This window comes from Staurois parvus, unplaced genomic scaffold (genome assembly GCF_062004578.1).
Source record: "Staurois parvus isolate SC_StPar_1 unplaced genomic scaffold, SC_StPar_1.0 ptg002424l, whole genome shotgun sequence".
NCBI classification, from domain to species: domain Eukaryota; kingdom Metazoa; phylum Chordata; class Amphibia; order Anura; family Ranidae; genus Staurois; species Staurois parvus.
This window is the reverse complement of record NW_028320220.1, coordinates 19,592-42,061: the sequence shown is the minus strand read 5'-3', so window position 1 is coordinate 42,061 and position 22,470 is coordinate 19,592. Positions and strand designations below refer to the sequence as shown.

The following is a 22,470-nucleotide window of genomic DNA, read 5'->3' as shown; positions in this document are numbered from 1 at the left end:
GCGGGGGCCGGTTAAAGTGCACTTTATAAACAGTACTGAACAGATGAGACTTTTTTTAACTTTTTTATGACCTCCGGAACAGATTAATTGGTTTTCAATGCATTCCTTTGGGAAACCGCGTTTCAGTTTACGAATGTTTGGAAATACAAAAATTCCTGCAGAACGCATTAAATTCGTAAACCGCGGCACGCCGGTATATAGTTATAGATATTCAGCATTGTTCAATTTGATGCCACAAAAACCTCAATCCTGTAAAACACACACAGAGCTGAGGGATCTTCAGAGACGAGAATTCCCAGGCCGGCAGCGGTCCGGTTTCCATTGAAAAAGGGAACAAAGAGGCAATTACCAAATAGAATTTTATTATTGCATTCGATTTTTAGCACAGATGTCACAATTTACAGCGAGGATGTTCATGGAAAGCTCCAGAGACTATTCACGGGTGAGGGTCGGGTTGAAATTTACATTTTTCAAAGCTATGCATTAATATTTTATGAAGATCAGCTATAGATATCTTTATATTGGGGAAATTGTTCTTCTGGTTGCCCTCTCCTTTTTGTCATTGCGATAAATGTCGACCAAGATATTCGTTTTGGATTTTTGAATGAGCTGCATGCAGAATTCCTGCCAAAGTTTTTTTCGTGGTGGTGAGGAAACCATGTGACCTCCCTGCCCCCACTATGATGACCATAGCCGCAAGATTGGGATGATGACCAAAGCTCCCTACTACCAAGGCCAATGTTCCATCACTGCCACTGGCTTGCTGGTCTTATATCTCATAGTGTGGTGTATTTTAGGTGTGGACATGTCTATTCTAACCCCAACCCTAGTTGAGTTGAATGACCAAACCAGTCTAATATACGACTAAGGTCATCATCCTTCTCTAGAGTGGTATGGTTTGATGCTATCATTGAAGAATAAACATGTCCACACCTAAAATACACCACACTATGGGATAGAAGGCCAGCAAGACAGTGGCAGTGATGGAGCATTGGCCTTGGTAGCAGGGAGCTTTGGTCATCATCCCAATATTGCGGCTATGGGCATTTTGAACCTTTTAGTCGTATATTAGACTGGTTTGGTCATTCAACTCAACTCAACTAGGGTTAGGGTTAGAATAAACATGTCCACACCTAAATAACACCACACTATGGGATAGAAGACCAGCAAGCCAGTGGCAGTGATGGAACATTGGTCTTGGTAGTAGGAAGCTTTGGTCATCATCCCAATCTTGCAGCTATGGGCATTTTGAACATTTCGGTCGTATATTAGACTGGTTTGGTCATTCAACTCAACTCAACTAGGGTTAGGGTTAGAATAAACATGTCCACACCTAAAATACACCACACTATGGGATAGAAGACCAGCAAGCCAGTGGCAGTGATGGAACATTGGTCTTGGTAGTAGGAAGCTTTGGTCATCATCCCAATCTTGTGGCTATGGGCATTTTTAACCTTTTAGTCGTATATTAGACTGGTTTAGTCATTCAGCTCAACTTAACTCAACTAGCGTTAGGGTTAGAATAAACATGTCCACACCTAAAATACACCACACTATGGGATAGAAGACCAGCAAGCCAGTGGCAATGATGGAACATTGGCCTTGGTAGTAGGGAGCTTTGGTCATCATCCAGATCTTGTGGCTATAGGCATTCTGAACCTTTTAGTCGAACCTTTTAGTAGGGAGCTTTGATCATCATCCTAATCTTGCAGCTATGGGCATTTTGAACCTTTTAGTCGTATATTAGACTGGTTTGGTCATTCAACTCAACTCAACTAGGGTTAGGGTTAGAATAAACATGTCCACACCTAAAATACACCACACTATGGGATACATGATCAGGAAGCCAGTGGCAGTGATGGAACATTGGCCTTGGTAGTAGGGGGCTTTGGTCATCATCCCAATCTTGTAGCTATGGGCATTTTGAACCTTTTAGTCGTATATTAGTCTGGTTTGGTCATTCAACTCAACTAGCGTTAGGGTTAGAATAAACATGTCCACACCTAAAATACACCACACTATGGGATAGAAGACCAGCAAGACAGTGGCAGTGATGGAACATTGGCCTTGGTAGTAGGGAGCTTTGGTCATCATCCAGATCTTGTGGCTATAGGCATTCTTAACCTTTTAGTCAAACCTTTTAGTAGGGGGCTTTGGTCATCATCCCAATCTTGCGGCTATGGGCATTTTGAACCTTTCAGTCGTATATTAGACTGGTTTGGTCATTCAACTCAACTCAACTCAACTAGGGTTAGGGTTAAAATAAACATGTCCACACCTAAAATACACCACACTATGGGATACATGATCAGGAAGCCAGTGGCAGTGATGGAACATTGGCCTTGGTAGTAGGGGGCTTTGGTCATCATCCCAATCTTGTAGCTATGGGCATTTTGAACCTTTTAGTCGTATATTAGTCTGGTTTGGTCATTCAACTCAACTAGCGTTAGGATTAGAATAAACATGTCCACACCTAAAATACACCACACTATGGGATAGAAGACCAGCAAGACAGTGGCAGTGATGGAACATTGGCCTTGGTAGTAGGGAGCTTTGGTCATCATCCCAAACTAGTGGCTATGGGCATTTTGAACCTTTTAGTCAAACCTTTTAGTAGGGAGCTTTGGTCATCATCCCAATCTTGCGGCTATGGGCATTTTGAACCTTTCAATCATATATTAGACTGGTTTGGTCATTCAATTCAACTCAACTAGGGTTAGAATAAACATGTCCACACCTAAAATACACCACACTATGGGATACATGATCAGGAAGCCAGTGGCAGTGATGGAACATTGGCCTTGGCAGTAGGGAGCTTTGGTCATCATCCCATGCTTGCGGCTATGGGCATTTGGAACCTTTTGGTCAAACCTTTTAGTAGGGAGCTTTGGTTATCATCCCAATCTTGCGGCTATGGGCATTTTGAACCTTTTAGTCGTATATTAGACTAGTTTGGTCATTCAACTCAACTAGGGTTAGGGTTAGAATAAAGATGTCCACACCTAAAATACACCACACTATGGGACATAAGACCAGCAAGCCAGTGGCAGTGATGGAACATTGGCCTTGGTAGTAGGGAGCTTTGGTCATCATCCCACTCTTGCGGCTATGGGCATTTTGAACCTTTCAGTCGTATATTAGACTGGTTTGGTCATTCAACTCAACTGCCTGATATCGTTAGACATTGAAAAAAACACTTGTTCATATTTCAGACCTACAGAATATACTTAATTCTTCCATCAGAACTCATTTCTACGTGGTTGCTCAGCGAATGTAAATATATTTCAACATAAATAACCAGAATCTTTATATTCAATTCATTTGGGCAAGGGATAGCCTATAGAGGGACCATTGGCTCAAAAACGACCAAGCAGATTGATCAACATGGTCCACGTTTGAGCAGCTTTATGTGTCTCCAGAGCTAGAAGGTAATTAGGCACGTTGGGTGATACGACAACAAAGGGGGCGGTTCCAGACAGAAGCTGTGGGAATAATGCACACTGCGGACACTCATGGCTAATGTGGGACTTTTAGCAGGCATCATCCCACTCCTTACGGATGGACAGACTCCACTCCCAAGTTAGGTGGTTGTGATTATCATCGTCAGTGAAGAAGGACTTGTTGTGGTACGTTCCTCGTGATAACATTCCTTTAGGGGCTTCTTCTAAGGGGGTCAGAAACTCATACTCTTCCACTCGGGGTCCGTAGCTCCCCACCATAAATGTGGCTTTGGCAACTGTGAGGAAAACGCAAAGAAAGAATTGTCTGAACACAACTGCTGAAATATATTTGGATCCTAGAAACTGTAAAGCTTTCCATGGACCCTAGAGCCAACTCCATTTGTACATCATTCCTAATCGTGGCCATAGATAGACTTCTTGAGAATGAAGAGACAAAGGAACCCTCTTAGTGTGTACTGTAGTAGTATTTAATAAGAAGGTAAGTAGTAACTCACATCTTAGAAATGAAGAGCAGGCTCATGTAGTGGAGAGGCAAAACGTCTTATAGCCAGACGTTGGGTGACTGTACCAGAAGGAGACAGGTCTGCCAGCAGATGGTGCTGTGTATGTGTAGCATAGGTGGTGAAGTCTGGAAGAGTCTCCAAGATGTCCAAGAACTTTGTAGGTTCTCAACCAATCAACAGCCTACAGTCCTCTTATAACTGCACCTCACAGACATCTCCTGACTGCTTCTTGGCCTTTTCAACCCTCTCCCACAGGCAGGATAGCCCTTTTGGTAACCAAAGTCCCTATAATTAGGGTTGGAGGCTCTTTCCCACTCAAAAATCTCTCCAAGCCTCTAAATTCTGGTTCCAATTAAGGACTTATTGGGACAATCTTGGGGAAAAATGACTTGTGACTCAATTTTCCCCTTTTACTGGATCACCCTGGAACCCGTCACCCTGCATAGGTGAGACTCTCCCTCAGGTGGGTTAACCCTTTTTGGGACCAAAGTCCCCGTCATCAGGGTTGGAGGCTCTTTCCCACTCAAAAATCTCTCCAAGCCCCTGAATTTCGGGACCAATTAAGGACTTCTTGGGACAATCTTGGGGAAAAATGACTTGTGACTCAGTTTTCCCCTTTTACTGGACCACCCTGGAACCCGTCACCCTGCATAGGTGAGACTCTCCCTCAGGCAGGTTAACCGTTTTGGGGACCAAAGTCCCTGTAATCAGGATTGGAGGCTCTTTCCCACTCAAAAATCTCTCCAAGCCCCTGAATTTCGGGACCAATTAAGGACTTCTTGGGACAATCTTGGGGAAAATTGACTTGTGACTCAATTTTCCCCTTTTACTGGACCACCCCGGAACCCATCACCCTGCATAGATGAGACTTTCCCTCAGGCAGGTTACCCCTTTTGGGGACCAAAGTCCCTGTAATCAGGATTGGAGGCTCTTTCCCACTCAAAAATCTCTCCAAGCCTCAAAATTCTGGGTCAAATTAAGGACATCTTGGGACAATCTTGGGGAAAATTGACTTGTGACTCAGTTTTCCCCTTTTACTGGACCACCCCGGAACCCGTCACCCTGCATAGATGAGACTCTCCCTCAGGCAGGTTAACCCTTTCGGGATCAAAGTCCCCATAATCAGGGTTGGAGGCTCATTCCACCTAAACATATCTTTAAGCCCCAGAAATCTGGGCCCCACATAAGGACTTCTTTCACCCCGGAATCCATACCCTGAGTTCTTGTCATCCTCTTAAAGGGACCCCAACCCAAAAAAAAGAGGATACATACTGTACCTCTCATCCAGGTCCTATCCCTGGTGTCCTGTAACCCTCTAATAGCTTATAAAAATTCATTTTCGATAATTTTTTCATTTATAGATGTTGTTTTCCCTCCCAACTGCTTTCAGGATTCTGTAACAAACAATGATGTTTTCCTGCAGAGATTTACCTTTCACGCTGGTCCTGAAGGTGTGCTGCACATACTTCAGTCCTGACACTATCTCTCTGCATACCTGGAAGACACACAGCAGGTTTCTTTACAGTTCTTTATATCACAATGGATGTAACAAAGTGTGTATTGTAGATCAACTGACCGTGAAGTGGATTTTAACTCGATACTCCGAACCTTCCTTTAGGACGAACGTCGTCTTCTTCAGTTTGTCCAGATCCTCTGCAAATGACAACCAGAAATGAAACAGAATCTGTACTGACTGAAAGACTCCCAGAGACACTGACAGATCGATACTAAAGAACGAAGGATACAGAACCGCGACCGGAGGCATCAATGACAAATATCTCTACGAAAGATGATCACTATATGAACCACTGATGTATTATACCTGGAGATCATATCCCCCCTTATGTATTATACATGGAGATCATATCCCCCTTATGTATTATACATGGAGATCATATCCCCCCTTATGTATTATACATGGAGATCATATCCCCCTTATGTATTATACATGGAGATCATATCCCCCCCTTATGTATTATACATGGAGATCATATCCCCCCCTTATGTATTATACATGGAGATCATATCCCCCTTATGTATTATACATGGAGATCATATCCCCCCTTATGTATTATACATGGAGATCATATCCCCCTTATGTATTATACATGGAGATCATATCCCCCCCTTATGTATTATACATGGAGATCATATCCCCCCCTTATGTATTATACATGGAGATCATATCACCCCCTTATGTATTATACATGGAGATCATATCCCCCCTTATGTATTATACATGGAGATCATATCCCCCCTTATGTATTATACATGGAGATCATATCCCCCTTATGTATTATACATGGAGATCATATCCCCCTTATGTATTATACATGGAGATCATATCCCCCCCTTATGTATTATACATGGAGATCATATCCCCCTTATGTATTATACATGGAGATCATATCCCCCCCTTATGTATTATACATGGAGATCATATCCCCCTTATGTATTATACATGGAGATCATATCCTCCTTTATGTATTATACATGGTGATCATATCCCCCCTTATGTATTATACATGGAGATCATATCCCCCCTCTTATGTATTATACATGGTGATCATATCCCCCCTTATGTATTATACATGGAGATCATATCCCCCCTTATGTATTATACATGGAGATCATATCCCCCCTTATGTATTATACATGGAGATCATATCCCCCCCCTTATGTATTATACATGGAGATCATATTCCCCCTTATGTATTATACATGGAAATCATATCCCCCCTTATGTATTATACATGGAGATCATATCCCCCCCTTATGTATTATACATGGAGATCATATCCCCCCTTATGTATTATTCATGGAGATCATATCCCCCCTTATGTATTATACATGGAGATCATATCTCCCTTATGTATTATACATGGAGATCATATCCCCCCCTTATGTATTATACATGGAGATCATATCCCCCTTATGTATTATACATGGAGATCATATCCCCCCTTATGTATTATACATGGAGATCATATCCCCCCCTTATGTATTATACATGGAGATCATATCCCCCCTTATGTATTATTCATGGAGATCATATCCCCCCTTATGTATTATACATGGAGATCATATCTCCCTTATGTATTATACATGGAGATCATATCCCCCCCTTATGTATTATACATGGAGATCATATCCCCCTTATGTATTATACATGGAGATCATATCCCCCCTTATGTATTATACATGGAGATCATATTCCCCCCCCTTATGTATTATACATGGAGATCAAACCCCCCTTATGTATTATACATGGAGATCATATCCCCCCTTATGTATTATACATGGAGATCATATCCCCCCCTTATGTATTATACATGGAGATCATATCCCCCCTTATGTATTATACATGGAGATCATGTTCCCCCCCCCTTATGTATTATACATGGAGATCATATCCCCCCCTTATGTATTATACATGGTGATCATATCCCCCCTTATGTATTATACATGGAGATTATACCCCCCCTTATGTATTATACATGGTGATCATATCCCCCCTTATGTATTATACATGGAGATCATTTCCCCCCCCCCCTTATGTATTATACATGGAGATCATACCCCCCCTTATGTATTATACATGGTGATCATATCCCCCCTTATGTATTATACATGGAGATCATTTCCCCCCCCCTTATGTATTATACATGGAGATCATATCCCCCCTTATGTATTATACATGGAGATCATATCCCCCTTTATGTATTATACATGGAGATCATATCCCCCCCTTATGTATTATACATGGTGATAATATCCCCCCTTATGTATTATACATGGAGATCATATCCCCCTTATGTATTATACATGGTGATCATATCCCCCTTATGTATTATACATGGAGATCATATCCCCCCTTATGTATTATACATGGAGATCATATCCCCCTTATGTATTATACATGGAGATCATATCCCCCCTTATGTATTATACATGGAGATCATATCCCCCCTTATGTATTATACATGGAGATCATATCCCCCTTATGTATTATACATGGAGATCATATCCCCCCTTATGTATTATACATGGAGATCATATCCCCCCTTATGTATTATACATGGAGATCATATCCCCCCTTATGTATTATACATGGGGATCATATCCCCCCTTATGTATTATACATGGAGATCATATCCCCCATTATGTATTATACATGGAGATCATATCCCCCATTATGTATTATACATGGAGATCATTCCCCCCCCCCTTATGTATTATACATGGAGATCATATCCCCCCTTATGTATTATACATGGAGATCATATCCCCCCCTTATGTATTATACATGGTGATAATATCCCCCCTTATGTATTATACATGGAGATCATATCCCCCTTATGTATTATACATGGTGATAATATCCCCCCTTATGTATTATACATGGAGATCATATCCCCCCTTATGTATTATACATGGAGATCATATCCCCCCTTATGTATTATACATGGTGATAATATCCCCCCTTATGTATTATACATGGTGATAATATCCCCCCTTATGTATTATACATGGAGATCATATCCCCCCTTATGTATTATACATGGAGATCATATCCCCCCTTATGTATTATACATGGAGATCAAACCCCCCTTATGTATTATACATGGAGATCATATCCCCCCCTTATGTATTATACATGGAGATCATGTTCCCCCCCCTTATGTATTATACATGGAGATCATATCCCCCCCTTATGTATTATACATGGTGATCATATCCCCCCTTATGTATTATACATGGAGATTATACCCCCCCTTATGTATTATACATGGTGATCATATCCCCCCTTATGTATTATACATGGAGATCATATCCCCCCCCCCCTTATGTATTATACATGGAGATCATATCCCCCCTTATGTATTATACATGGAGATCAAACCCCCCTTATGTATTATACATGGAGATCATATCCCCCCCTTATGTATTATACATGGAGATCATATCCCCCCCTTATGTATTATACATGGAGATCATATCCCCCCTTATGTATTATACATGGAGATCATGTTCCCCCCCCCTTATGTATTATACATGGAGATCATATCCCCCCCTTATGTATTATACATGATGATCATATCCCCCCTTATGTATTATACATGGAGATTATACCCCCCTTATGTATTATACATGGTGATCATATCCCCCCTTATGTATTATACATGGAGATCATTTCCCCCCCCCCCTTATGTATTATACATGGAGATCATACCCCCCCTTATGTATTATACATGGTGATCATATCCCCCCTTATGTATTATACATGGAGATCATATCCCCCTTATGTATTAGACATGGAGATCATATCCCCCCCTTATGTATTATACATGGAGATCATATCCCCCCTTATGTATTATACATGGAGATCATATCCCCCCTTATGTATTATACATGGAGATCATATCCCCCTTATGTATTATACATGGTGATCATATCCCCCCTTATGTATTATACATGGAGATCATATCCCCCCTTATATATTATACATGGTGATCATATCCCCCCTTATGTATTATACATGGAGATCATATCCCCCCTTATGTATTATACATGGAGATCATATCCCCCTTATGTATTATACATGGTGATCATATCCCCCCTTATGTATTATACATGGAGATCATATCCCCCCTTATATATTATACATGGTGATCATATCCCCCCTTATGTATTATACATGGAGATCATATCCCCCCTTATGTATTATACATGGAGATCATATCCCCCTTATGTATTATACATGGAGATCATATCCCCCTTATGTATTATACATGGTGATCATATCCCCCATTATGTATTATACATGGAGATCATATCCCCCATTATGTATTATACATGGAGATCATTCCCCCCCCCCTTATGTATTATACATGGAGATCATATCCCCCCTTATGTATTATACATGGAGATCATATCCCCCCTTATGTATTATACATGGAGATCATATCCCCCCTTATGTATTATACATGGTGATAATATCCCCCCTTATGTATTATACATGGAGATCATATCCCCCCTTATGTATTATACATGGAGATCATATCCCCCATTATGTATTATACATGGAGATCATATCCCCCATTATGTATTATACATGGAGATCATTCCCCCCCCCCCTTATGTATTATACATGGAGATCATATCCCCCCTTATGTATTATACATGGAGATCATATCCCCCCTTATGTATTATACATGGAGATCATATCCCCCCTTATGTATTATACATGGTGATAATATCCCCCCTTATGTATTATACATGGAGATCATATCCCCCCTTATGTATTATACATGGAGATCATATCCCCCCTTATGTATTATACATGGAGATCATATCCCCCCTTATGTATTACATATGGAGATCATATCCCCCCTTATGTATTATACATGGAGATCATATCCCCCCTTATGTATTATACATGGAGATCATATCCCCCCTTATGTATTATACATGGAGATCATATCCCCCCCTTATGTATTATACATGGTGATCATATCCCCCCTTATGTATTATACATGGAGATCATATCCCCCTTATGTATTATACATGGAGATCATATCCCCCCTTATGTATTATACATGGAGATCATATCCCCCCCTTATGTATTATACATGGAGATCATACCCCCCTTATGTATTATACATGGAGATCATATCCCCCCCTTATGTATTATACATGGAGATCATATACCCCCTTATGTATTATACATGGAGATCATATCCCCCCTTATGTATTATACATGGAGATCATATCCCCCCCTTATGTATTATACATGGAGATCATATCCCCCCCTTATGTATTATACATGGTGATCATATCCCCCTTATGTATTATACATGGAGATCATATCCCCCCTTATGTATTATACATGGAGATCATATCCCCCCTTATGTATTATACATGGAGATCATATCCCCCCTTATGTATTATACATGGAGATCATATCCCTCCTTATGTATTATACATGGAGATCATATCCCCCCTTATGTATTATACATGGAGATCATATCCCCCCCCAGTCCCTTTATTTTGAATATATAAAAGATATAAGACTGTTTATTAGCCGGTGGGTTGTAGAGAAGATAATTTGTACAGAAATATCAGTTTTGGGTTTTTCAGGGTTACGTTTTCCCTTTAAATAAAACAATAGAAATGTATTTTTTGATGACACGAATGATGTCACCTACGGGTGAGGTCCATGGTGATTGGTGCAGGGGCCGTTGCACAGACCAGCGTGAGGCGGGTTACCTTCACATTTGGAACTGATGGATCTAAAAAAAAAATGTAAATCTCATATTAATATACATTCAAACAATTGTATCAATGCATGTATCAAGGGAAGAATTGTTTCCCTGCGCAGGCGTTGCACGGCGTGTAGCACAGATCTGTCCGGAAATTCGAGTAAAGCTGACCTTTCCCATGTATGGAAATGTCCCCATCCAGCCACAGCCAGGTGAACCCCTTATTTATTTATTTCAGGTACTTCTATATCACCATCAGTGTATGCAGCACTTTACATATATATTGTACATTCACATCAGTCCCCGCCCCCGAGGAGCGTACAATCTAAGGTAACTAACTTACATACACATACTAGGGCCAATTTAGACAGGAGCCTATTCACCTCCCAGCATGTCTTTGGAGTGTGGAGGATATCTAAGCATAGTGGAGGGAATTTGGAGATCCACCCCAGGCGGGGAAAGGCATATTCGACCGAATTATTTGCAGGTCGGATCTGATGGTGACCGGTGGTGGGAGTCGCTGTGTGTAAAGGTAGGTACCAACATGGATGGCGGGGGAGTCATAAGGAAGAATATCCCAATCTATGACCTGGGACTACACACGTTACCATTTGTAATGATGGAAGCTGACTTGCCTGCGATTGCTTTGTGATTTCATTGTTTATTGTACGTTTAATCTCCTCGGTCTGGGAAGAATTCGTTGGATCCATTGTACGCCTTTTCGGGGAAGGAGCGACCACAATCATTATTGCCTTTTGGTAGATCCATGGATATATTGTAACTAACATTCCCTATAGGGCAGCACAGCGGCTAAGTGGTTAGCACTTCTGCCTGGCAGTACTAGGGTCGTTGGTTTGAATCCCAACCACAGCACCACCTGCCTGGAGTTTGCATGTTCTCCCTGTACCTTGGTTAGCACTGAAATACCTGGAGGAAACCCACACAGGTACAGGGAGAACATGCAAACTCCAGGCAGGTGGTACCCTGGTTGGGATTCAAACCAACTACCCTAGTACTGCCAGGCAGAAGTGCTAACCAAGGAACAGGGAGAACATGCAAACTCCAGGCAGGTGGTGCTGTGGTTGGGATTCAAACCAATGACCCTAGTACTGCCAGGCAGAAGTGCTAACCAAGGAACAGGGAGAACATGCAAACTCCAGGCAGGTGGTGCCCTGGTTGGGATTCAAACCAATGACCCTAGTACTGCTAGGAGGAAGTGCTAACCAAGGCACAGGGAGAACATGCAAACTCCAGGCAGGTGGTGCACTGGTTGGGATTCAAACCAATGATTCTAGTACTTCCAGGAGAAAGTGCTAACCAAGGCACAGGGAGAACATGCAAACTCCAGGCAGGTGGTGCTGTGGTTGGGATTCAAACCAATGACCCTAGTACTGCCAGGCAGAAGTGCTAACCAAGGAACAGGGAGAACATGCAAACTCCAGGCAGGTGGTGCCCTGGTTGGGATTCAAACCAATGACCCTAGTACTGCTAGGAGGAAGTGCTAACCAAGGCACAGGGAGAACATGCAAACTCCAGGCAGGTGGTGCCCTGGTTGGGATTCAAACCAATGATTCTAGTACTTCCAGGAGGAAGTGCTAACCAAGGCACAGGGAGAACATGCAAACTCCAGGCAGGTGGTGCCCTGGTTGGGATTCAAACCAATGACCCTAGTACTGCCAGGTGGAAGTGCTAACCAAGGTACAGGGAGACCATGCAAACTCCAGGCAGGTGGTGCTGTGGTTGGGATTCAAACCAACGACCCTAGTACTGCCAGGTGGAAGTGCTAACCACTTAGCCGCTGTGCTGCCCTATAGGGAATGTTAGTTACAATATATCCATGGATCTACCAAAAGGCAATAATGATTGTGGTCGCTCCTTCCCCGAAAAGGCGTACAATAGATCCAACGAATTCTTCCCAGACCGAGGAGATTAAACGTACAATAAACAATGAAATCACAAAGCAATCGCAGGCAAGTCAGCTTCCATCATTACAAATGGTAACGTGTGTAGTCCCAGGTCATAGATTGGGATATTCTTCCATATGACTCCCCCGCCATCCATGTTGGTACCTACCTTTACACACAGCGACTCCCACCACCGGTCACCATCAGATCCGACCTGCAAATAATTCGGTCGAATATGCCTTTCCCAGCCTGGGGTGGATCTCCAAATTCCCTCCACTATGCTTAGATATCCTCCACACTACTTGTGGTAGCCCCCCCTGGCTCCGCCCAACGCGAGTCGTCACGGACACATGACTTCTTCAGGGTACGGACCGGGTGCACACTTCCTTCCTTCCTTTTTCTAGTAGAAAATAGGATCCATCTACACCAGGGGTCTCCAAACCTTCTAGACAAAGGGCAAATGTACTGTCCTTCCGACTTTAGGGGGGCCGGACTGTGACCTTTGAGAGTAGAAAAGGCCTTGATGTCAGTGGAGCAAAAACAGTGCCCCATTTTTGGTGTCAGTGGGAGGAATAGTGCCCCATCATTGGTGTCAGAGGGAGGAATAGTGCCCCATCATTGGTGTCAGTGGGAGGAATAGTGCCCCATCATTGGTGTCAGAGGGAGGAATAGTGCCCCATCATTGGTGTCAGTGGGAGGAATAGTGCCCCATCATTGGTGTCAGAGGGAGGAATAGTGCCCCATCATTGGTGTCAGTGGGAGGAATAGTGCCCCATCATTGGAGTCAGTGGGAGGAATAGTGCCCCATCATTGGTGTCAGTGGGAGGAATAGTGCCCCATCATTGGTGTCAGTGGGAGGAATAGTGCCCCATCATTGGTGTCAGTGGGAGGAATAGTGCCCCACCATTGGTGTCAGTGGGAGGAATAGTGCCCCATCATTGGTGTCAGTGGGAGGAATAGTGCCCCATCATTGGTGTCAGTGGGAGGAATAGTGCCCCATCATTGGTATCAGTGGAGGAATAGTGTCCCATCATTGGTGTCAGTGGGAGGAATAGTGTCCCATCATTGGTGTCAGTGGGAGGAATAGTGCCCCATCATTGGTGTCAGTGGGAGGAATAGTGCCCCATCATTGGTATCAGTGGAGGAATAGTGTCCCATCATTGGTATCAGTGGAGGAATAGTGTCCCATCATTGGTGTCAGTGGGAGGAATAGTGTCCCATCATTGGTGTCAGTGGGAGGAATAGTGCCCCATCATTGGTGTCAGAGGGAGGAATAGTGCCCCATCATTGGTGTCAGTGGGAGGAATAGTGCCCCATCATTGGTGTCAGTGAGAGGAATTGTGCCCCATCAGCGGTGCTGAAGCTCAGTCTGCACATGCAGCTAAATGAACCACTGGAATGACACCCGCCCACCCCGTCCATTTTGCATGATGTAAATTATAGATGGGGTCTATTTATAAAAAATGTGCTTAAGAATTTGCATGTCCCTCACAAAACTTCCTTGTAATTTGCCTAATATGTTTATTTCCTGTGAACGTCGGCTCCATCTAGTGTCTATAATGCTGTATTTTCCTGGTTCTGGTATTTCCAAGAAAATAGCACATTATGGCCACTAGATGGAGACGACGATTTTTTTTATAAATAGACCCCAAAGAGTCGTAAAGCAAACCACTTCTGCCGTCTTCCTGCTTTTCGAACGCTAACGGCGCTCTGTGACACCATTGACCTCGGGATTCATTGTTCACAAAATAAAGAATTTGTATCTAATGAGAAATATTAAAACATTTTTTGGATAAAAATGTATGAAAATAAAATTCATCTGAATAAGGAAAATCGCAGTTTTCCATTTTTTCCATTTTTACCTGAAATGATCGGCCCGTCTCCCAGAAGGGACTTCTTGTACTTTTCTAAGCTCTCGTCATCCTTGTCCATCTCCTGGATTTCCTGCAGCGATTTTTGGGGTGGAGGTTTGTAGTTCAGTTTGGAATCCACCTCATCATCGTCCTCCACCTCGGGGGTGACCGGATCATTCTCAGACATCTTCACCTGCCAAAGCCAAGAAACATCCGTCACTCTGAGCCAACCAATCATTTCCTTTACACAGAACGGGATCCAGCAAATGTGTGTGATCTGTAATGGTCACAGCATGGAAACTGTACAATCCCCCTCCTGACCCCCCCCTCAGTCCTGCACAGGTGTACCGGCTCCTCCCCTTCAGTCCTGCACAGGTGTACCGGCTTCTCCCCTTCAGTCCTGCACAGGTGTACCGGCTCCTCCCCTTCAGTCCTGCACAGGTGTACCAGCTCCTCCCCTTCAGTCCTGCACAGGTGTACCAGCTCCTCCCCTTCAGTCCTGCACAGGTGTACCAGCTCCTCCCCTTCAGTCCTGCACAGGTGTACCGGCTCCTCCCCTTCAGTCTTGCACAGGTGTACCAGCGCCTCCCCATTAGTCCTGCACAGGTGTACCGGCTCCTCCCCTCCAGTCTTGCACAGGTGTACCTGCTCCTCCCCTTCAGTCTTGCACAGGTGTACCAGCTCCTCCCCTTCAGTCTTGCACAGGTGTACCAGCTCCTCCCCATCAGTCCTGCACAGGTGTACCGGCTCCTCCCCTTCAGTCCTGCACAGGTGTACCAGCTCCTCCCCATCAGTCCTGCACAGGTGTACCGGCTCCTCCCCTTCTGTCCTGCACAGGTGTACCGGCTCCTCCCCTTCAGTCTTGCACAGGTGTACCGGCTCCTCCCCATCAGTCTTGCACAGGTGTACCGGCTCCTCCCCTTCAGTCTTGCACAGGTGAACAAGCTCCTCCCCATCAGTCCTGCACAGGTGTACCGGCTCCTCCCCTTCAGTCTTGCACAGGTGTACCAGCTCCTCCCCTTCAGTCTTGCACAGGTGTACTGGCTCCTCCCCTTCAGTCTTGCACAGGTGTACCGGCTCCTCCTTTTCAGTCTTGCACAGGTGTACCGGATCCTCCCCTACAGTCTTGCACAGGTGTACCGGCTCCTCCCCTTCAGTCTTGCACAGGTGTACTGGCTCCTCCCCTGGTTACTCTGATGTCACTGAACACTGGGAGCTCCTCACAATGTGCATTAGAAGCTGCAGCCAATCAGATAGAGCTCCGCCTCATTTACTGGCTAGATGACGTCCAGGCAAGGTGTGAGGGCACCACGAGGAGATGGGGGGGGGGGAATTTGTGTTGGGAGGAGGGATTTGGGGAGGTGTATTATGAGTGGGGATTTGTGCTAGGAGGGGAAACTATTTTTTTTTTGGGGGGGGGGGGTTTGCTAAAAGGGGAAATTTGGGGGTGGGATTTGTGTTAGGAGGTTGAATGTTTTTTGCTGGGAGGATATGGGGATAGATAAGATTTAATCTATGGTGGGGCTGGGGGACAAAGATTTGTGCTTGGAGGGGGGGTATTTCAGTGGGGGGGTGGATTTGTACTGGGAGGAGGGGGAATTTATGCTTAGGGGGTAAGCATGCAGATTAGTGCTAGATTGTTTTGGGGGAGGGGATTTTGGCTGGCACATAATGCTCATACATCATGTTCGCCCTGGGCTCTAGATGGCTTTGATCCGGCACTGCATAGAGAAGCCCAGAGACCCAGTGATGATGTCACTAGGTCTAACATAATGTATGTAATGAAACTGGAAAGGGTTTATTAAAAAAGATCCATTCGTGTGTTGATGAGGGGGGAGGGGGAACCAGGAAACCAGAAGTGTCATATATTGCAGCTTACCAATCATTAGATGTGGTGACTGCATTTGTTTTCTTTTTCTAGGCTCTTCCCCCTCTGTTTTCACCTGGTGATCCGGCCAGTAACACACCTCCTGTATTAGAGCGCCCCCTCTCTGGATGAAGGAGCACAGGGGGCACCTTTGTACAGTAGCATTTTATGTCTGGGGGGAGGGGGAGTGTTAGATGGATTAGCAGATTTAGATACACTAACAAATTGAAGACAAACTCCAGCTCACCTTTTTAATCAGTCACAGTCACAGTTTTTTTGGGGAAAAAGGTTTTACATCAATAGATAAAAGCTGATCATGGTAAGCCCCCCTGTCAGTGGTAAATGTTTAGTCTCATCTCTGTAAACTGATACATCTACACGAGAGTTTGTTTTTTTGAAAAACAACAGACTTACTGGGCAGATCCCCTGGTGAAGATAAGGGAAAGCCTTAAAAAAAGAAAACTAATGCAGCCGTCATGTCTAAGCTGCAATGCGTTCAAACAACACCAACATGCGGAAGCTTCTATGAGATTCTAGAGATTGGAGCTCACATCTCCGGAACTCCAGACATTTCTACACTCTGAGATGGCGGTCGATGTTCATTTCTTAACTTGTGTGCCATCAGCAGAGAGGAAATGAAGAAACCACACGGGGGGGGGGACCAACGATCAGAGACATTCACATCAGACCATTGGATGAGATCTTCTCTAATACCCCCCCCCCCCCATGTAGGATCATCCAAGTAAAGAAGCAGCATTTAAAGAGGACCTGTCCCCAGACCATTCATTTCAACAACACTCTTCCCATGAGATTGATTCCTGTTATTTCCCTGTAAATTCCTCCCAAAAGCCCCCCGACTGCTGCTTCTGGGTGTCCACCATCTTGGATGTGATGGCAGCAACACCAATGGACTCAGAGCTGTCACTGAGGTGACCCTTTATATCACAAGGCCCGCGAGCCGAATCCGGCCTACCAAGTTATTTCATGTGGCCCAAACATCTCTGCTGCAGCTGCGGCACCCCCTTGTCCCAGCAGCAGAGAGGACAGAACTCCTGCACCAGATGTGCACCTCTCTGTGCAGCCGCAGCACCCCCTCGTCTCCACCCCCACCTTTTCCCAGCAGTCAGCAGCAGAGAGGAGGACAGAACTCTTGCACCAGATCCTGAGTCTCTCTGTGCAGCCACAGCACCCCTCATCTTCACCCCGCCTTGTCTCAGCAGTCGGCACAGAGAGGCTCGTCTCCTTCAATCCTCTCAGCAGTCGGCATCAGAGAGGAGAACAGAACTTCTCCACCAGATTCTGCACCTCTCTGTGCAGCCACAGCACTCCCTTGTCTTCACCCCATCTTGTCTCAGCAGTCGGCACAGAAAGGCTCCTCTTTCAACCCTCTCAGCAGTCGGCAGCAGAGAGGAGAACAGAACTCCTCCACCAGATCCTGCACCTCTCTGTGCAGCCGCAGCACCCCCTTGTCTCCACCCCCACCTTTTCCCAGCAGTCAGCAGCAGAGAGGAGGACAGATCTCCTCCACCAGATCCTGAGTCTCTCTGTGCAGCCACAGCACCCCTCATCTTCACCCCATCTTGTCTCAGCAGTCGCCACAGAGAGGCTCCTCTTTCAACCCTCTCAGCAGTCGGCAGCAGAGAGGAGAACAGGACTCCTCCACCAGATCCTGCACCTCCCTGTGCAGCCGCAGCACTCCCTTGTCTCCATCCTCCACCTTGTCTCAGCAGTAGAGGAGAGGACAGAACCCCTCCACCAGATCCTTTGCTTCTCCATGCAGCCACAGAGAGGCTCATCTCTTCACCACCCCTCAGCAGTCAGCAGTAGAGAGGAGAACAGAACTCCTCCTCCCCATCCTGTGTCTCTCTGTGCAGCCAGAGCAACCCTTCGTCTCCACCCCCATCTTGTCACAGCACTCTCTCATCTCCACCCCCATCTTGTCACAGCACTCTCTCATCTCCACCCCCATCTTGTCACAGCACTCTCTCATCTCCACCCCCATCTTGTCACAGCACTCTCTCATCTCCACCCCCATCTTGTCACAGCACTCTCTCATCTCCACCCCCATCTTGTCTCAGCAGTTGGCAGAAGAGAGGAGGACAGAACTCTTCCACCAGATCTTGCGCTTCTCCATGCAGCCACAGAGAGGCTCCCCCCCCTCGGAAGTCAGCAGCAGAGAGGATGACAGAACTCCTCCTACAGCACCTGCACCTCTCTGTGCAGCCGCAGCTCCCCCTCATCTCTAATTCCCCTGGTCTCAGCATTTAGCAGACTCCATCCCTCCTCTGGTCCTCCTCCAGACCCTCCACATTCTGCGTCCCAACTCCACCCCCAGCTTCTTCCCTGCAGCAGCACAAGATAACGGGGGTGCACTGTGATGTAAGGGAGGGTGGGGGTTCTTGACTTCTGATGATGGGAGAGCTCTTGACATCTGATGTAAGGGGGAGGAGTTATTCTGGACATCTAATCTTACAGTACAGCTGGCCTTTGAGGGCAACCATAATGCTGATGCAGCCTGTGATGACACTGAGTTTGACACCCCCTGCTCTATAGTATCCTCCTTCACTCTTACACCAGCAGCTCCATAAACGTTTATGTAGGGAGGTGAGAGGAGGGACAGGAGAGCTGGGCCAGCACGGATGGTAATTAGACACTTCCAAAAGTAGAGAGGGCTATGATGTGCAAGAAAGGGGGTGTACTTGGGAACTGACTCCTCCCTTATCTAGTAGAACATTGGATGGACTGGGCAACTCTGGACACTTCACATATCTTAGACAGGTTTTGTTTATGTAATAGAACATTGGATGGATTGGAGAACTCTGAACTTTTCATGGACGTCACATACAGTCTGGTCCATAAATATTGGGACATGGACACAATTCTACCATTTTTGGCTCTATACACCACAATGGATTTGAAATGAAACTAACAAGATGTGCTTTAACTGCAGACTGTCAGCTTTAATGTGAGGGTATTTACATCCAAATCAGGTGAACGGTGTAGGAATGACAACAGTTTGCATATGTGCCTCCCACTTGTTAATGGACCAAAAGTAATGGGACAATTGGCTTCTCAGCTGTTCCATGGCCAGGTGTGTGTTATTCCCTCATTATCCCAATTACAATGAGCAGATAAAAGGTCCAGAGTTCATTTCAAGTGTGCTATTTGCATGAGATCCAAAGAGCTGTCACTATCAGTGAAGCCATCATTAGGCTGAAAATACAAAACAAACCCATCAGAGAGATAGCAAAAACATTAGGCGTGGCCAAAACAACTGTTTGGAACATTCTTAAAAAGAAGGAACGCACCGGTGAGCTCAGCAACACCAAAAGACCCGGAAGACCACGGAAAACAACTGTGGTGGATGAGCGAAGAATTCTTTCCCTGGTGAAGAAAACACCCTTCACAACAGTTGGCCAGATCAAGAACACTCTCCAGGAGGTAGGTGTATGTGTGTCAAAGTCACCAATCAGGAGAAGACTTCACCAGAGTGAATACAGAGGGTTCACCACAAGATGGAAACCATTGGTGAGCCTCAAAAACAGGAAGGCCAGATTAGAGTTTGCCAAACGACATGTAAAAAAGCCTTCACAGTTCTGGAACAACATCCTATGGACAGAGGAGACCGACATCAACTTGTACCAGAGTGATGGGAAGAGAAGAGTATGGAGAAGGAACTGCTCATGGTCCTCAGCATACCACCTCATCAGTGATCATGGTGGTGGTAGTGTCATGGCGTGGGCATGTATGGCTGCCAATGGAACTGCTTCTCTTGTATTTATTGATGATGTGACTGCTGACAGAAGCAGCCGGATGAATTGTGAAGTGTTTCGGGAATATTATCGGCTCATATTCAGCCAAATGCTTCACAACTCATTGGACGCTTCACAGTGCAGATGGACAATGACCCAAAGCAGACTGCAAAAGACACCAAAGAAGTGGAATGTTCTGCAATGGCCAATCACCTGACCTGAATCCGATTGAGCATTTCACTTGCTGAAGACAAAACTGAAGGGAAAATGCCCCAAGAACAAGCAGGAACTGAAGACAGTTGCAGTAGAGGCCTGGCAGAGCATCACCAGGGATGAAACCCAGCGTCTGGTGATGTCTATGCGTTCCACACTTCAGGCTGTCATTGACTGCAAAGGATTTGCAACCAAGTATTAAAAAGTGAAAGTTTGAGTTATGATTATTATTCTGTCCCATTACTTTTGGTCCCTTAACCCTTTGAGGACCGTAAGATTTTGTAACACCAAAAGAATCAATTTTTTTGTTTTTAAAGTTCGTACACTTCAGTTGCTGTAAGTAAGCTATTTCATGAAATAATTGGCAAAAAGCTAGATCCATTTGTTGTTTGTTGATAAGAACTAATATTTTGACTCAAATCAAAAAAAGAAAAGAGTTTTAAGTTCTTAATCAGATGATACACGCAATTAAAAACATGAGGCACATACTGTATACAAACTGTTGTAATTCCTACACCGTTCACCTGATTTGGATGTAAATACCCTCAAATTAAAGCTGACAGTCTGCAGTTAAGCACATCTTGTTCGTTTCATTTCAAATCCATTGTGGTGTATAGAGCCAAAAATGTTAGAATTGTGTCAATGTCCCAATATTTATGGACCTGACTGTATTTTAGGCAGGCTCTCATTATCTAGTAGAACATTGGGTGGACTGGGGAGCTCTGGACTTTTCATGGATGTCCTCTTTATCTAGTAGAGCATTGGGTGAACTGGGCAGCTCTGGACATTTCATAGATGTCCTCTTTATCTAGCAGAACATTGGGTGGACTGGGGAGCTCTGGACTTTTCATGGATGTCCTCTTTATCTAGTAGAGCATTGGGTGAACTGGGCAGCTCTGGACATTTCATGGGTGTCCTCTTTATCTAGTAGAGCATTGGGTGAACTGGGCAGCTCTGGACATTTCATGGGTGTCCTCTTTATCTAGTAGAGCATTGGGTGAACTGGGCAGCTCTGGACATTTCATGGGTGTCCTCTTTATCTAGTAGAGCATTGGGTGAACTGGGCAGCTCTGGACTTTTCATGGGTGTCCTCTTCATCTAGTAGAGCATTGGGTGGATTGGGAAGTTCTGGACATTTCATGGATGTCACACATCTTAGACAGGTTCTCATTATCCAGTAGAACATTGGATGGACTGGGCAGCTCTGGACATTTCATGAATGTCACACATCTTAGACAGGTTCTCATTATCCAGTAGAACATTGGATGGACTGGGCAGCTCTGGACATTTCATGGACGTCACACATCTTAGACAGGTTCTCATTATCTAGTAGAATATTGGGTGGATTGGGAAGCTCTGGACATTTTATAGATGTCCTCTTTATCACGTAGAACATTGGGTGGACTGGGGAGTTCTGGACATTTCATGGATGTCACAAATCTTAGACAGGCTCACTTTATGTAGTAGAACATTGGGTGGACTGGGCAGCTCTGGACATTTAATGGATGTCACACATCTTAGACAGGTTCTCATTATCTAGTAGAGCATTGGGTGGACTGGGCAGCTCTGGACATTTCATGGATGTCTTCTTTATCTAGTAGAGCATTGGGTGGACTGGGCAGCTCTGGACATTTAATGGATGTCACACATCTTAG

General features: G+C 44.7%; 1 protein-coding gene across 1 annotated transcript in view; it reads right to left on the bottom strand.

Annotated features, from left to right (window-relative positions):
- Positions 1-345: 345 nt before the first annotated feature.
- LOC149430890 (rho GDP-dissociation inhibitor 2-like) overlaps positions 346-22,470 on the bottom strand; it is a 31,337-nt gene continuing 9,212 nt past the window's right edge. The window contains exons 2-6 of the mRNA XM_089665950.1: positions 14,993-15,176; positions 11,173-11,256; positions 5,541-5,617; positions 5,396-5,459; positions 346-3,736 (exon numbers count right to left, since the gene is read on the bottom strand). Coding sequence (XP_089522076.1) covers positions 3,531-3,736; positions 5,396-5,459; positions 5,541-5,617; positions 11,173-11,256; positions 14,993-15,170 — 609 coding nt within the window. The 5' untranslated portion in view covers positions 15,171-15,176 and the 3' untranslated portion in view covers positions 346-3,530. The remainder of the gene's footprint in view (positions 3,737-5,395; positions 5,460-5,540; positions 5,618-11,172; positions 11,257-14,992; positions 15,177-22,470) is intronic.